The sequence below is a fragment of the Tyto alba genome, unplaced genomic scaffold (genome assembly GCF_018691265.1).
Source record: "Tyto alba isolate M040663 unplaced genomic scaffold, T.alba_DEE_v4.0 Super-Scaffold_20000042, whole genome shotgun sequence".
Taxonomy (NCBI): domain Eukaryota; kingdom Metazoa; phylum Chordata; class Aves; order Strigiformes; family Tytonidae; genus Tyto; species Tyto alba.
Genome location: NW_024881293.1, coordinates 10,010,019 through 10,025,000, shown reverse-complemented (window position 1 = coordinate 10,025,000; position 14,982 = coordinate 10,010,019). Strand labels below are relative to the sequence as shown.

The 14,982-nt window shown below is 57.8% G+C and overlaps 2 protein-coding genes across 5 annotated transcripts in view; one reads left to right on the top strand and one right to left on the bottom strand.

The window, feature by feature from the left end:
- The window catches only part of LOC104360957, a 6,836-nt gene extending 2,530 nt beyond the window's left edge, over nt 1–4,306 (top strand). For both annotated transcript variants that reach the window (XM_042794373.1, XM_042794372.1), the window contains one exon: nt 2,670–4,306. In XM_042794373.1, the coding sequence (XP_042650307.1) occupies nt 2,670–3,535 (866 nt within the window). In that variant the 3' untranslated portion in view covers nt 3,536–4,306. The remainder of the gene's footprint in view (nt 1–2,669) is intronic.
- Nucleotides 4,307–6,556: 2,250 nt separating this feature from the next.
- On the bottom strand, nt 6,557–13,238 carry LOC104369464 (mitotic spindle positioning). Of its 3 annotated transcripts, none has more exons than XM_033007984.2 (5): nt 13,136–13,238; nt 8,938–11,094; nt 7,882–8,108; nt 7,453–7,491; nt 6,557–7,169 (listed from the first exon to the last, which is right to left on the bottom strand). In XM_033007984.2, exons 2-5 carry the CDS (start codon nt 10,973–10,975, stop codon nt 7,083–7,085), a joined length of 2,391 nt encoding a protein of 796 aa, XP_032863875.2. In that variant the 5' UTR covers nt 10,976–11,094; nt 13,136–13,238; the 3' UTR covers nt 6,557–7,082. The 3 variants fall into 3 exon arrangements, with proteins under 3 accessions (XP_032863875.2, XP_032863877.2, XP_032863878.2); XM_033007986.2 differs by having other exon boundaries at nt 7,882–8,093; XM_033007987.2 differs by having other exon boundaries at nt 7,882–7,965.
- Between the last annotated feature and the right edge of the window lie 1,744 nt (nt 13,239–14,982).

Here is a 14,982-nt window from a genome sequence, read left to right as displayed (position 1 = left end):
CATGAGCTAAACGAATTGCTTTAGTACTTTTAAGAGTTTTAAGATTTTCATACACACCATCCTTGGAATCCACTGGAGTGGGGAGAGTTGTGATTGCTCAAGCATTAACTTGCAAGATACACTGCTTACTAGGGAACTTTCAATACCAAGGTCAAGCCACGCACAGAGAGTATTTTAAATGATTCTGTATGATAAGAACATGCTGTTTGACAAACGTTTTAGAAGCCTAGCTTGCAGCTGTTTTAATCCTGCTGCAAAACAGTCACTGTACAAGATCGGTTAATGGTTGGACTTGATCTTAAAGGTCTTTTCCAACGTAAACAATGCTACGATTCTAAGAAGGAACAGCTGACATATAGTGAGTGGACATTATCAAAATTATGCTAGTCTTTTGCAAGCAGTGGGGAAGCCATCAATGAAATAGATGTAATTAATTTAATATATGATCAGATTTTAGGATAGATGTGTAGAATACACTGTAGCCTTAATGCCAGGTACATACATATTTAATCTAATGATTAAACACCTCAAATAAAATGCAAATGTCCAGGGTTTTAAAGATGTTATAGTAAAGCCACAAAATTTGCATCTATAATGATTCGGGTGCCTGCAGGTGCTATTTCACATTAATTCCAAGTAAACTACTGTCTAGTCTAGTTTATGTTTTTGTCTGCTAGTACCTAGGTGTAAACATTGAGGCAGATTTTTAAAATTTAATTCAAAGAGTAGGAGTATCTCTTTTCCATCCAGCGGCTCTACCAACTGAGAAGCATCCCCAACAGCGTGTATCTCACTTCCCCGCGCTCCGTTTGGGAATCCCACCTCACACTCCCCAAAACCCGTCCTCTTCCCAGCCGCACAGTGCGGCCCCACGGCCCTGTCCATGGCACGCCGGGCCTGGCAGAGCTGCCGCGGCTCTGCCCCGTGCCCACGCAGGATGCTCCCGGCCGAGCACAGCTCCCACGCCGCTCCCCAGCTGCAGGGCCCCGTCCCACCCCCCCAGACACCGATACCTATTTCTCTGCTGAAATAATGACCCATCTCAACCAGCCGCAGCCAAAAGAGCAACGGCCTACTGCAGGTTTCTGCTGTGCAGGGGCCTGGACAGTGTCCTTCTAAAGAAAAGTGATTACTGACATAGTGTTTGGGGTTTGTCTGTAACACAGTGGGTGTGCACTTGAAGCACCGTTAGTATTCCTGAATAGACTCAGGGTTGCAGACGTTTGTATTCCTCATGTAGCCACAACTGGACAAACTGGCACAGCTGATTTTTGTGAACACTATTTGACTGGTTTTGTAATTGACAACATATATCATCAGAAGGGACTGGGAATTCATCTGGGAATATCTGTGTAGGAGCAGTTTCCACCAGGATAAATGGCTTATGGTTCAAGCAAGGCCTCTGCATGTATTGACTTACAAGCCATCCATCCCTTCACATAGAGCAGTCAGGAACAAAACAAGCAAAAAAACCAAGACATAGGCACAGGGATCAGTAGAATCCACCTCAGTCCAGCCACAGCATTTTAAGATAACAACTAATCATGTACAAAATAACTTGGTGCAAGCAGGGGAATCTCTAGATGTTGGCTCTAAAGCCGTTTTCAATCTACTCCTCTTCAGCCCTGGAAAAGTCACAGGCGAGCAGATGGAGCTTTTCAGCAATCCAAAGAATTAATTTCTCATGCTACATCAAACTAGGTAGATGTGGTATTGCCATAGCAACTTGAGAGATAACCCAACTGGAATCCTGGCAATCCTTTTTTTTTTTTTTTTTAAAAAAATACACTTTTACTCATCTTTTTGTTCTTCCTTACTATCCAGCCCTAACCTTTGGTTAATGTTTTTATTTCACAGCAAGAGCTCTCTTGCTCTGAAGAGATTTTTGTAAAGACGAACGCTTTGAAATACATTTTGCATAATGCCTCATACAAGACTTTGAACATATGAAATGGATGCCACTTAGTCCTGAGGCAGATCACAAGATCCATATACAGGCCAACTCCCTTCTATTTTAACAAGGCGGTTTGGCCCCTGCAGTCACCATAAAGTACACGCCAGGGTAGTTGCAAACTGGCGAGAGGAGGTCACGTCCATTTGGGGTTGCTTGGGCTTCACGGCTAGCACTGCCAGCTCAGGCCTGCAGCCACTGGTTACACGGCCAGTCCCACCAGTGTGGTCCTACGAGCACACTCTGAGAGTCAACTCCAAAACAGCCACGGGAAAGTTCGATGTCAAGCCAAGCCACCAATGACAGTTCCACTCTCCTGTCCTGTATTGCTGTCTTGGAAGGCCCATAGAACTTGCACCAATGCTTTCTGCACGTGCACCCACAATGACATTCGGTGAATAAATCTCATTAGGAACTCATTCTCTCCCATTTAAACATAATTCAAAAAGAAAGAATACCTTAAATTTACCTCCATGGTAGTATGCAGATCCACCTGCCAAGTGAGAGAGAGCAAAAATGGAGAGAGCCCTTTCCCTGTCTAGGCTGGCTTGCTGAGGACACAGAGCTAAACCAAAGCTTTCAAGGAAGGGGTTTGTGAAAGTCCCATAATCTCTGAATTACTTTTAAAAGTAAGGTGAAGGTTATTCTGCGTCTCCTTGTGTTTCACTGATCTCCTTGTAAGTTCTTGCTGTCCACAAAGCTGTGTCTTATCTTTTAGATGCGTTGAAGAAGTGGGAGAAAAAGAGGAACCGTAACACTAGCGATATTAAAGTTTTCAAAGACTGGCTGATTTTACACTGCCCTTCTGAAATACGTGAGATCTATATGCTACCACCCGAAGACCTCGATAATTACCTGGCCTCGTTCTACAGTTCCGCAAAGAGACAGAACGGCATGGATTTTTCCTCCAGATCTTTGCACATCTTTCAGAGCAACATAGAGAGATACCTCAAGGATCACAACTATGAGTACAGCGTGGTTAAAGGGCTGGAATTCAGAGCAGCTCAGGACGCCTTTAAACTAAAGTATCAGCACCTATCGCATCAAAAGAGCGAGGGAGAGTGGAGTATTTTGGAGAACCTGACAGATGAAGATGTGGCAAATCTTCGTAAGAAGGGACTTTTAAGTAAGATGCACCCTCATGGCTTTTTGCACCTCATGTTCACAAATATCATTAGGGGGTTTGGGGCACGTACACACAGGCAGAGCAATAATCTGTACTGGGGACAGCTTGTGCTAAAAAAGCATGAGGGAGAGCTGGAGTACTTGGTGTGGAAGGATGATCTGAGAGCAGAGGTAGACGTGGGGGAATTGGGTCCACGTCGTCTCTGTGCCAAGCCAGACAATCCAGATAGCTGTCCGGTCGCAGACTACAAGGAGTACGCCAAGAGGCGGCCCCTGGACATGCTTCACGACTACGACCCGCTGTATCTGGCTCCCAAGCCTCTGTGCTCCATATGGGACCAGGTATGGTACTGTAGAAAGCCAGTGGCAAAAGCCAGACTGGAAAAGATCTTGAAAGCTATTATCCAGCAGGTCAAACAACCTGTGAAGAAGTCCAAAAAAATAAAGGTAACCACTTAGTTTCTGCTGTGCCACTATTTGGTAGGAGTATGTTTCAAAGCAGTCTGCATAAGGTTCAAGTGGCAATAGTTAGTATAGGCTGAGGAGAGCATCCTTCTCTTTGGTTTCACCTTAGAACATAAGTCATCTACAAATTTGTATCACCTTAGCGTTCAGGTTAAGTGAAAAATTTCTATTGTTCTTTATATTAATGGAATTGATAGTTCAGTAAGTTAGATAAAAATGAGAATTTTAGGTTTCACATTTGTAAAACCAGTTAATATTCTACAGTATTAATAATTACATGATAAACCACCTAATGTTAACATGGAGAGGGCTTGGTAGCTGAATAGCCTGGCTGCACTTATATTTGGGGGAGCTGACACCTGTACCCAGCATTTAGTCTGTAGTATAAGCCTACGGTAAAAAGAGAAATAACAGGAATTAGTTCTGGAGTGGAAGAACGATGAAATGCCACAGTTGCCAACTGCTAATCCCTATCTCATGGGAATGCTTTCAACAAGGTTTATGTAATTTTTCTTAGTGAAAGATTTGTAGATTTAAGAAGTTGTGTGTTTTAAAAAGTTATTTTAAATGGCTCATAGTGTTGAAAGGTTTTATGGGGAGCGCTTTCCCCGGAGTGCTAAATATAGCTACATAAATACACTTTGGTAGATGTAGTCAACTTCTTTCAGCTGTTCAAGTCTTGTGCAGTCAATATGCTCTCTTGCAGTCCAGTCAAGTTGTCAGGTTGCATTGTTGGCACAACCCAATAAAAGAACATTTTACTCAGTCCTGTCTGTCCGGTCTGTTTGTCTGTTGTACAGAGATGAAGCCAGTAAGCCCAAGCTGGCAGGTAACAGCTTCCCAAAACACCAGCGTGTTTGCTTCTGGTGCTTGGGTTTCTCCTGCTCGGCCCATCGTTATTCAGTGCTGCAGAGCTGACCCCGAGGGGGATTCGGGCTCGCTGAAATCCCACGGAGCCCATGCTCGTGGTTTCTTAACGAGGTCTTTGTGGCTAAACCCTTTGCCAGAATTAGCCCCATCCAAGCAACATTTAATATCAGCAAATAACTCATAGATGTTTAAAGAGCAATAAAAAAAGCCAAACTCACTTGATCAAATGCTCGGTGGGAGCCTTGCAGCTTTCCTGGTGCTGGCGAGCCCCCGCAGCATTACGGCTGCTGTGGCCAGCGCTGTGGGACCCGCCGGTGCTCAGCTCTGTGCCCACGATTGAGCCACAGCAAACCCTCCCTGCGGGGCCGGGCTTTGCCCACCCCAGCTGAAGACAGCGACCCGACCAGGCTTTCCTTCCCCCCCTGCTCAGCTGTTTAATCCGTGCCCTGGAGCTCGTTAACGAAGGGCTGCTGCCTTCAAAACCAGGTGGCACAAATGTTGGCTTAATCCTGCCAGGAGCCCCGGGGGCAGCTCTGGGGTCTGTGTGCGGCTACGCCAGGGAGCAAACTGCCAGCAGGAAGAGCTAAGGGGTGACAGCAGGGTCCCCACCCGCACCCCCAAACCTGGGGCTGCGCCACGAGTGGGGCTGCGGCGGCCGGGCCGGGCACGGCAAGAAGGGACAGAATTTAGTAGCCCCAGGTGGGCCGAGGGTCCCGTGCAGCCGCCCTGCCCCGAGGAGGGACAGCAGCCCCCCTGCACACCCCGGGCCGGGGAGGGCACCCACCTCTTCATGCACCCACGACCCCGCTAGCCTGGGCCTTCCTGAATTTCTAGTTACCTGCACTTCATACAAATGAGTAGCGTCCCGGGTAAAACGCTCAATCAGACCTCACCAAGGGTTTAACAGAAGAGATCAGCCAGAAAACTGCTTCGTTTCGTAGAAGCAAGGACATAGTAGTACCAGAAATTCTGAGTAAGGGTCCCAGGGCATGTCTCAGCAGCTCGAACTGCAAACCTTTTCCCAATAATTAGGAATTTACCCATAGTAGTCTGTTGCTGGGGGCAGCGTCTGCAGCCGAGGGACTCTGAGTACACTTTTACTTTGAAAAAAGGACAAAGAGGAAAACAGTCTCCCAGTCCCCATTTCTATTGCGTGTTAATGATGTTCAGTTAAAACTGACTGGGTTTGTCAGCCAGAAGGTGCCTTGTTAACCTCCTGCAGAAACCATCCCAGCAGCCAGCTGAGGGAATCTGATGACTGAAGTCAGGATGAAAATGCTTGTAAAAGCGTATTTTTTGATTAAATGCATTTGTGTTTACATTTGATGGAAATGGGTTTCTAGGATCACCTCCTGGGAGGATCGAGCCGGAGCGCCGGTGGTTGCCAGTGGGGAGGGCTCCAGTCCTCGGGGCCAGCCCCGAGCCCCCGCCCGCGTGTGTCCCTCTGACCCCCCGTGTCCCCCCCCGCTCCGGCCTCGCGTGACCCCCCGACCCCCCCCCCCCCGGTTCCAGCGCGGCTCGGGGGGGCAGCCGCGACCCCCGGCGTCCTGCACCCGCTGCCCGCCTCTGCACCACCAGAAAAAAAATGATGGACGAGGGCGGAGAGCAAGAGACGGCGCCGGGCGACTTGGTGACACCGGCGGCCGAGCTGCGGGCGGCGGCCCCACGCGGGACGGGCTGTGCCCGCCGCCCTGCCCACGGGGGACCCGCCCGGCCGTGGAGCGGGGCCGCTGCAGAACCCGAGTCTTCCTCTTTTTGCACGGAGGGCTCTGACATCCCCCCCGCCCCCGGTATGGCCGAGGGGAGGCAGCGCCGCGGGCGGCCCACGGAGCCCGGCCTCGCCCTTCCCGGCACGGCCGATGCGCTCACGCGTGGGTGCCCGCGGCCCGCGCGCTCGCCGAGAGCCACCTAGCGACGGCGGGGGGGGGGGCAGGGGGGGGCGGCCCGGCCCGGCCCCCCCCGCTGCCGGGATCCCGCCGTTCCACACCCCCCAGCCCCCCACCCCCCCCCCCTCAACTCCGGTCCCGGCGCCGGCGGCTCCGCGGAGGCTCCTGCTGCAAAAAGCGGGGCAGAGAAACACCACGGGCCGGGCAGAATGACGGAGAGAAGCGACTACCCTTTAATAAATTAGCAAAATAAACAGCATTTCTCTACATCTGTATATTGTATTACTGCATCTCAGCAGATCACGAGTGGAGCAGAAACGCTGATTTCCGTTTGGTGCCGGTACTGATCCAGACCTACGTGTCAGCCGAGGTACCCTCCTAGGTGATGCCTGATGGTGTGGTACCTAAAAACCTAAAACCACTTAGAAATAAAATAGCTTTATTGTGAGACAGGGACACAGTTTCCGATGAGAAAGAAGTTAAATTACCGTATGATTTCATCTGGCTGTCTCCTTGCAGAAGTGATTAAAAGAAAGTGATCCAATTTTTCCCCTCATAAGAAAAAAAAACTATTACCTCACCTCAAAGGGAAGGGGGAACGAATGAGTAGACCTAATGCATTGGAAGGATCATCTGTTATATTAAAAACGGATGTGATTTGCAGTGTACAAGTCTCTGATTCCTGTGATAACCAGGAGCTGAACTGATCAGGTATTTCAATCGTGTGTCAGCTGATCCCAAACAGGGCAAGTAAACGGCGAAGTCCGGTGGCCTCAAGGGCTCCCTCAGTCGTTGTCCTGGACGTACTGCCCGGCCTCCCAGCGCTGGGCCATGGCACTCTTGTGACGGATCACTCTGGTGCTTTCCACAACCTGAAGAAACCAGAAGGCTCGGTATCTTTTTCTAAAGAAGATATTGTTTATAAACGGTCTTTTTTGCACGACTTGCCCTCCCAGCCAGAAGCCCCCCCACCCCCCCTTCGGGTTAAACACGGCTGACAGTGGCCCCAACACGTTCTGCCCCAGGCGATGCCCACCCAAGCAGTGCCGTGGCCCTGCGGGAGCTGAGACCCCCGTCCCCCCGAACCCGGGAGCGAGGGGACCCCAGTGGGGAGCGGGGAGTCGGGGCAGCCCTCAAGCACGTAAAGGACTTTACCTCTGTGTTGATCTTGTCAATGGGTTCAATGCCTGCGTACTGTGAAAAGGCGGAAAAAAGGGTTCAGGTAACAGTGACGTGGCAGGGAACTATCCAGAGGCAGCTGGATACAGCCGGGGGGGGGGTTCAGGCTGCCAGGCAAGGCGGAGGCGGAGGGGAGCGGGGGCACAGTGCAGGGCAGGACCCGCCCGGGAAGGAAGCTGCTGCTCCGCTCCAGTCCCACCCAGCGCTGGCACCCCTGCGCAGCGGGTGCTGCCCTGGGGGCTCCGCACCGCCCCACGCCGGTGCCACTGCCACCGGGTCCCCCACCGAGCTGAGCAGCCGGACCTCCAGCTCCGGGTGGGAGCCGGGCACGGCCGCCTCCAGCCCCGGAGCCACCAGCCTTCTCCCCAGCTCCAGCCCCCCCGAGCGCAGGGCAGGTGCGGTCACCTTTCCATCCTCCTTCACCCTCCTCCTCCGCTCTTCGAAGGGGCTGGAACGCGCCGAGTCGGGGGTGAGGGTCTCCGTGCTGCCCTGGGAGGAGCCAGCCACTCTCAGCGGGGTGAAGGACGACACCAGCCCCAGGACCCCTGCCTGCTGCGAGGCAGGAGCAGAGACGGGAGACCCGGACACCGAGTAGCTGCCGCTGACACCTGAAGCAGCTTCAAGAGAAAGAGCTGTCGGGGGGGTGAGGGGACACCAGGGCCCCCTGGGGTTGGGGTACCTGCAGGAGGGCAAAGCTCCCGCCCCAGACCGGGCTTCTTGACAGGCCCTGCAGGTTTGGTCCTGGCCAGGACCCCGTGTCTGGGTGCCAGCCAGGGATTGTCAGGAGCAAGGGAGAGGAAATGCCTGAGTTGGGCACTTCTGAGCCCTTCCAGCAGTTTTCTGCGGTAACGTGACACAAAGTCATAAAAACCTGAGCAGCTCTGGAATCACAAGCCATGCTGCTCTTGAAGACCCCATCCCTCAGCAGCAGCAGCAGCCCCTCCACATCCCCTCCCCCCGGCAGACTGGTCCAGCTGGCTCCAGGGACTCCACATCAAGTACTTCTGCTTGCTGGCCACAGAATCCATGTCCAAGGAGAATTATGTCTCGGGGGACAACTTGATACCAACACCCAGGTATCAACGAGCATCTCAGCAAATCATTGCAGGGAGGAACTTGGACCCCTCACCCGCAGACAGACTCCCCCCGGCTAGGACTTGATGCTTCCCACCCGTAACTCTGTCCCCCTCGGTCCCTGCCATGGCCACTCTTGCTCTTACAGAGAGCCCAGGTTGCCTGTGGCTCACAAAGGGCACGGACACCGGCTGTACGGGCTTCCCGTGCTGGGAGAGGCTCCCGCCCGCCGGCACGGGAACGTCCCTTGGGACGGGCGCTCCACGGTGCCACTCCTGTCCCCTCCGACAGCTCCTGCCGAGGCTCAGAGCCACAAGGCACAGGAGGGCGGGAGCGATGCCCGCGGGAGCTCTGCCCCATCCCAGCCCACCGTGCCTCTCCCCTTACCGGAGCTGTGCCGTGAGCGGGTGCCCTCCTGGGGAACGCCGTCACTGCTGACCAGGGAGCAGCCGTCCACCAGCCGCCGCCGCCGCCGCTGCTCCTGCAGCTCCTCTTCCCTCTTCAAGTCGCTCTGGATCTCCTCCTCGATCAGCGCTGACGTCTGGGGCTTCCAGGTCCTCAGCTTGTACTGCTCCTCCCGGCCATCCTCCCTCCTCAGCGGGTTCTGCGTCCCCATGTTGTCCACAAAGGAGACCTTGGGCTTCCAGAAGGAGAAGGAGAAGTACTCCCTGGGCAGGACAGCTGTGCCGGCGGGGCTTGGGGTGGAGCTGGGAAGCCTTCCTCCCCAGGAATCCTCACTCCCCCATTTGCTGGCGCTGGCGGAAACGCGCGGGGACCCCAGGGGCTGGTCCTGGCTCCTCTCGCTGGCAGCAAAGCGTGGCTGGGACGCCTGGGAGTGTGTGATGCTCGCTGTGTAGCTGGGAAGGCTTCTCCCACCCCTGGTGTCTCCTGCGGGGCAGGGTCCGTGGCTCGTGAGCTGCTCTGCCACAAACTCATTAACCCAGCTCCGCTGCTCGTCTGCCTTCCTCGTGGGGGTGGGCTTCTGTGGGGGGGCTTCCTCCTGCTCGAACACCCTCCTGCACTCCTCCAGCTCCTGCTGTGTCCCCCTGTCATACATCCCCAGCAGCCTCCTTTGCTTTTTCAGATCTTCCTCACGCTTGGTTTCCTGCTCGATTTCCCTCTGGACGTAAAGGGAAGCTCGGCCTTTGTCCTTCGCTTTCCTGCCTGGGCCGGGAGAGGCGTCCATGGAGAGGAGAGGCTTGGTCCTGATCTCCACCAGCTCGCTGCTGGAGATCAGCCGCTGGATCCCCCTCTCCTTCCAGAGGTTCTCCTCCCTCTCCATCGCCATGCGGATCTCCCGCTCGATGGGCGTCTCGTTGCTGATCTTTTTCTCCTTGTCCAGGCCGTTGCTGACAGCCTTCAGATCCACGAGGCCATTGAAGATCTCATTGGATGCACTTCCATCACTCGTGTAGCCTGCATTGGCTTCATTATACATCTCACCCAAGCCGGAGTCCAGGTCCTCTCTGGAAGATGCTTTAGTCAAGCTGGACATCTTCCTGCTGGGGTACGACCTTTCAGTGTCAGCCCTCCTGGGAGCATAAGCCTCCTCCTTCACAGGTGTCTTGTAGGATACACTATAAACCTGATAAATGGTCTTGTCCGTCCTACTCTGTCTGGGTGCACTGGAGTTACCGTAACCTCTTGCAGACTTCGTGGGCAGCTCAGGACTATGCCACTCTTGCCTAGAGGCTTTTGTCATCAACTCTGGCTTTGGAGACACAGCCTGTTGCCCTGGGCTGAAAAAAGAGCCCGGGTTGGTCTTCTCTAGCATCAGGAACTGCTGCCGAGCAGCGGAGAAGTTGATCTGCTCCGTGTTGATGTTTTCAGGGTCAACAGGCGTCTCTGCCCTCCCCGAGGAAGACTTGTCAAAGCAAATGGGGAAGCTGCCTGTGTGCCGGCCTTCACCCAGGCTGCCCGTGCTGGTGTTTATGGAGCTCAGCTCATCCATGGAGCTCCATTTCTCAGCCATGGTGGAGCTCTTCCTCACCACCTGGTCCCGGATGATCTCTCTCCTCTCATCCTCGAGCTCCCTGGCTTTCTCAGGGGAGATGTTCGGTGGAGGGACCCTGTACTGTTCCGACTCATCCTCATCATAAAGCTTCGAGGGTTTCCTCTCACCTCGGTAAGCCCTGAGGTCGTACAGGCTTCCCGACCTCACCACCTCCAGCTTGGACTCCCTGTCCGGGGACGGGGTCCAGACATCTCTTCCACCATCTGGGAAACACGTGGGTGTCTTCGACCTCGTTTTCCAGCCATAGTCATTTTCTACCCTCTGGCTGCCGTGTTGAGCGGGGCCAAACACATCGTCGTCGCTGTCGGCCCTCTGCTCTGCGAACGAGCTGGCGCGGTGAGCATCGCTGTAGTCGTGCTTGTGCGAGGTCTGCGGGAGCTGGAAGACCAGGTGCCTGGTGACTCTGTCCATCTCCCGGGAAGAGTCAGCGTCTACCCCTCTGCCAACCTGGACTGGGGATGCTGCTCAGCTTCGAGATCGCCCTCGGGCTCCTGGCTCACCTGAGGACACGGGGCAGGACCCGGCCGGCCCTGTGAGCGGGAAGGAGGGCGGCTGTTAAGAGCAGCAGGAGCAGAGCCTGGGGGTGTGCAGCCCCCCCCCCCAGCCCGGCACTGCTGTCCTCACCCGGGCAGTGACTGAGAGATGCCTCTACCCAGGGGACAGACACAGCCCCGTGTCCCGCCAGTCGTTCGCTCCGTTTACTCAGAAACACCAGGTCTGGGACAGAAGCATCCGGAGCACAAAGCACCCCTCCCAAGGGGAACGGCCCCAAAGCCAACGTCCCTCCCTGCCCCTGTCCCCCAGCCTGGCCACGTCCTGAGCCGAGCCGTGAGTGAGCAAAGCCAAACCCGCCACGGGCAGCCCCTGCCCACTCCAGCACAGCCACCCTCACGCCTTTCCACACACCGGGCAAGGAAGGACCCCCGGGAGCACCAGGCAGGGAGGGACCCCCGGGAGCACCGGGCAGGGAGAGGCAGCGGCGGCAGCAGGTCCAGCTCTGCCTGGAAGTTCTCCTTGCGGGAATGAGGCTCCAAACAGCTGAGCTATTGAAACAGCAGGGATCATAAAAGTGGTTTCATGGCTCATAAAAAGGAGGGGACTTTAACCCCCGTATCACGCAAAGCGGGAGTAAACTGCCTTGACCTTGGTGCCGATCCTCCCGCACTGGCTGGGCCGGGGCAGGGTGGCACAGCGGGTGCCGGGGGCGGGAGGGAGGGTCCCTGCGGGACAGCAGCTCTCACCGTGTTGCAATTGTCATCCCCGGTCCCCGTGCCAGCGGGACACATGTTCCCCCCGTGCACGCCCAGGGCCGAGCAGCACATCCTCTCCCTCGGTTTGCCAGGGTGTAACCACCACCCACCCCGCCATCACCGCTCCCGGCGGGGCCTGGGTGATGCAAGGCCACGGTGATGATGAGGCAGCCCAGAGCTGGGGTGCTGTGCAACTGGGGAGCCCAGCTTGGGGTGAAGCTCGCGGGTCCCTGCACCCAGAGCAGCCCAGCTTGTCCCCAGGGCAGACACGCTGTGCCCCGGCTCCTTCCCTGCAGTGACACTGGTGACAGAGCTCCCCCCGCTCACCTCCCAGCCTGGCCAGGCTCTGCCCTTCCTCCCAGGGGGCAAACAGGGCTGGACCAGCAGTTGAGGGGCCATTTAAGCCTTTCCTGGGGTGGGAGCACCTGGGGCTCATCAGGGACCACTCTGTGCTGCTGCCTGGCCCTGTGCCCAGCCCGGGCACTTCAACCTCACAGCAGCAGCAGGGACCGGGCTGGGCCGGGGCTTCTGCTGCCCCCGTTCCCGATGTGCTGCGCCCGGCTGAGTTCCCGTAACCGCATCGTGTTCCCACCAGTAATTCTCTATTGCTCTTTTATAGCCCCTGATGACCCAGACAGTGAAAACTATCTATCTGCCCATGCCTCTTATCATGTTTGGAGAGCTCAGAGGTCCCTGCTGGGAGGGGGCTCCTCACTGGGAGCGCAGGAGGGGGGTAGGGAGGGGGAAACCAGCAGCGCTGTTATCGGGGTTCCCGGCCGGCACCACGCCGAGCAGCACAGCCCCTCCCAAAGCAGCACCCAAAACCACCTGACTGTCTCGGCTTGGCCCCGGCTGCCTGGCACTGCAGGAACATGATGGTGGGGGGTCCTGGGCTCGTCCCCCCTGTGCCCAGCCAAGTGCCACGGGGAGATGCTGGGCAGAGCAGGCAGCACTGCAGCACCCGCCAGACTGGCCTGGGCCCCCCCACCATAAACAGACAGCTAGGGAGTTTTCCAGGGTCCCCCCCCCCACTCCAGGGGTCCCTCAATGGGCTGCAGACATGCAGCAGTGTGCCCACCCCCCCCGTGCAAACAGCCGCGTGCGCTCCCAGACCCGCCAGCATGCGAGACGTGCCAGATCGTGCCGGTGTGCCCCCCGCCGCCCCTCCGCCTGTCCCCCCCGATAGAGCTGGTGTCTGCACCCTCGCCCACGCTGTGGCCAGACCCTGTGTGGGGACCAGTCCCACTGAAGTCGGGGGGGCACGGCCACCCCGGGTGCCCTGGCACTGCCCTCGCCCCCACCCCGACTGCCCTGTACTTACTTTCCCGGGGAGCCGTTGGGGTGGGGGTCCCCACCCCGGGCACCCAGCTGAGCCGTGTCTGTCAGGGAGAGCTGGGGCAGCGGCGGTGGGGCGTGGGGGCCATGGGGCTGGCGGGGCTGCGGGAACCTGATAAGCTCAGCCCAAGCCCGCGCGGAGTTCCAAGAACCGCACTGGGCGCAGCGCTGGCCGCGGTTCAATGACCCGTTCCTGACCCCCCCCCGCACCACCGTCACCCCCGCTGCGGCCGGCTCCCACGCTCCCACGCCTGGAGGGCTGCCCACGGCCCCCAGCCTGCAGCTCGCACCGGCGGGCCCACGGGCCAATGCACCCATGGGCCGATGCACCGACGCGTCAGCGCAGCTGTGACCCCACACACTCTGCCTCGCCACGGACATGACCACAGCATCGAGGTCTGAGACCCCGAAGGGAGCCAGGGCGCCTGGTTCTCCCCCAGCCCCGCACCCCAGAACAGCCTGTCCCCCGCCCCTTGGCTCTCCCTGCTGAGGGGCACAATCCTGGACAGAGCCGGAGCTTTTCCCTGGGGACAGGCAGTGCTGGGTCAGTATGGCAGCCCCAGGGTGCATGGCCAGTCTGCCACCAGTGTCCTCGCAGCCCTCCGTGTCCATGCCAGGCAGCCCGGGGCAGGGCAGGGTACCCCCCACCCCTGGGGGACGTGGTGGTGCTCGCTGGGGAGCTTGCGGGGGGGCCCGTGGGGTTGAGCGAACACGGCAGCAGCCATGCCGGGAGCCTGCACTCTCCTGCTTGCACCGCGGGGCCTCTCCCAGCCCGGCCGCTCGATAACCCCGTGTTTGCGCAGGCGGGGCTGGGACGGGTGCCCTCACTGCGGTGGCAGCCCTGGCTCTGCCCCACGGGTGCCTGCCCGGCGCTGCCCCTCCGGCCCCCCGCTCCCTGCCAGCCCCTCGCAGCAGGGCAGCTCCCTCCTTCCCCGAGGATGAGAGCAGCCCCCTCGCAGCAGGGACAACCCCCTGCGTCCATTCAGGAAACCTTTGGCCCCCCGAACCTGCCAGGCCAAGGGCAGGACCGTGGCACCGCGGCAGAGAGGGCGGCACCACTGGCACCCAGCACCCAGAGCCACCCCCCGTCCTGGCACAGGGCGATGCTGTGCTGGGATGCTCAGCCCTTGGCCGCGCAGGTGTCTGGGGCAGGAGGTCCCTGTCCTCATCCTCTCGGCCCCACCACAACAGCTCTGCATCCCACTGGAGCCCGCTCCTGCCAAAAAGCCCCTCCCGGCCTCCCGGCTGCCGGTGATGGTTCGAGCGTGGTGACGGTGCCAGACCCCGGCTCGCCCTGGCTGCCTCTGCCCGGCTGTGGGGGGCCCAGGAGGCCCCACTTACCCCCTGCCCGTCCCCTCGGTGTCCCCGGCCCCCCTCTCTGGGCTACCAGCTCTGGCACTGGCTGGCCCGGGCACAGCGGCTTCGGTGCGGCTGCCAGGCAGCTCTGCGTTTCCGGGCAGGAGCGCGGAGCCAGTTTTACCGTGGGGTTGAGACAAAGTCCACAGGCGATGGCCAGGGAGCCGGGGAGCACACCGCGCCCGCGGCTGGGTGTGTGCTGGGCTCCTGGGCTGGCACTGGGCAGAGCCGGTGTCCCACCGCCCCGGGAACGGGCCCTGGCAGCAGGGACACAAGCAGGACCCACACTGGCCCGGGGGTGGGCAGAGACCCATGGGCACGTGGCGACAGGACCTGGGGGGCCCTGACCCGAGCGCTGCCCCTTGGGACTAGCAGGAACCCGGGCTGCCACGTCCCCTTCCCCTGGGCACTCCCGCCAGCATCGTGCCTGCATCCCTGTCCTCCCAGCATCCCGGTCCCCACCCACCGCTTCCTCCC

Coding starts and splice junctions, on each gene's coding strand:
- LOC104369464 (XM_033007984.2), bottom strand. CDS start 10,975: ATGGACAGAGTCACCAGGCACCTGGTCTTCCAGCTCCCGCAGACCTCG. Junction 8,109..8,937: donor CCGCTCACGGCACAGCTCCG/GTAAGGGGAGAG, acceptor CCCCCCCGACAG/CTCTTTCTCTTGAAGCTGCT. Junction 7,170..7,452: donor TTGACAAGATCAACACAGAG/GTAAAGTCCTTT, acceptor TGGTTTCTTCAG/GTTGTGGAAAGCACCAGAGT.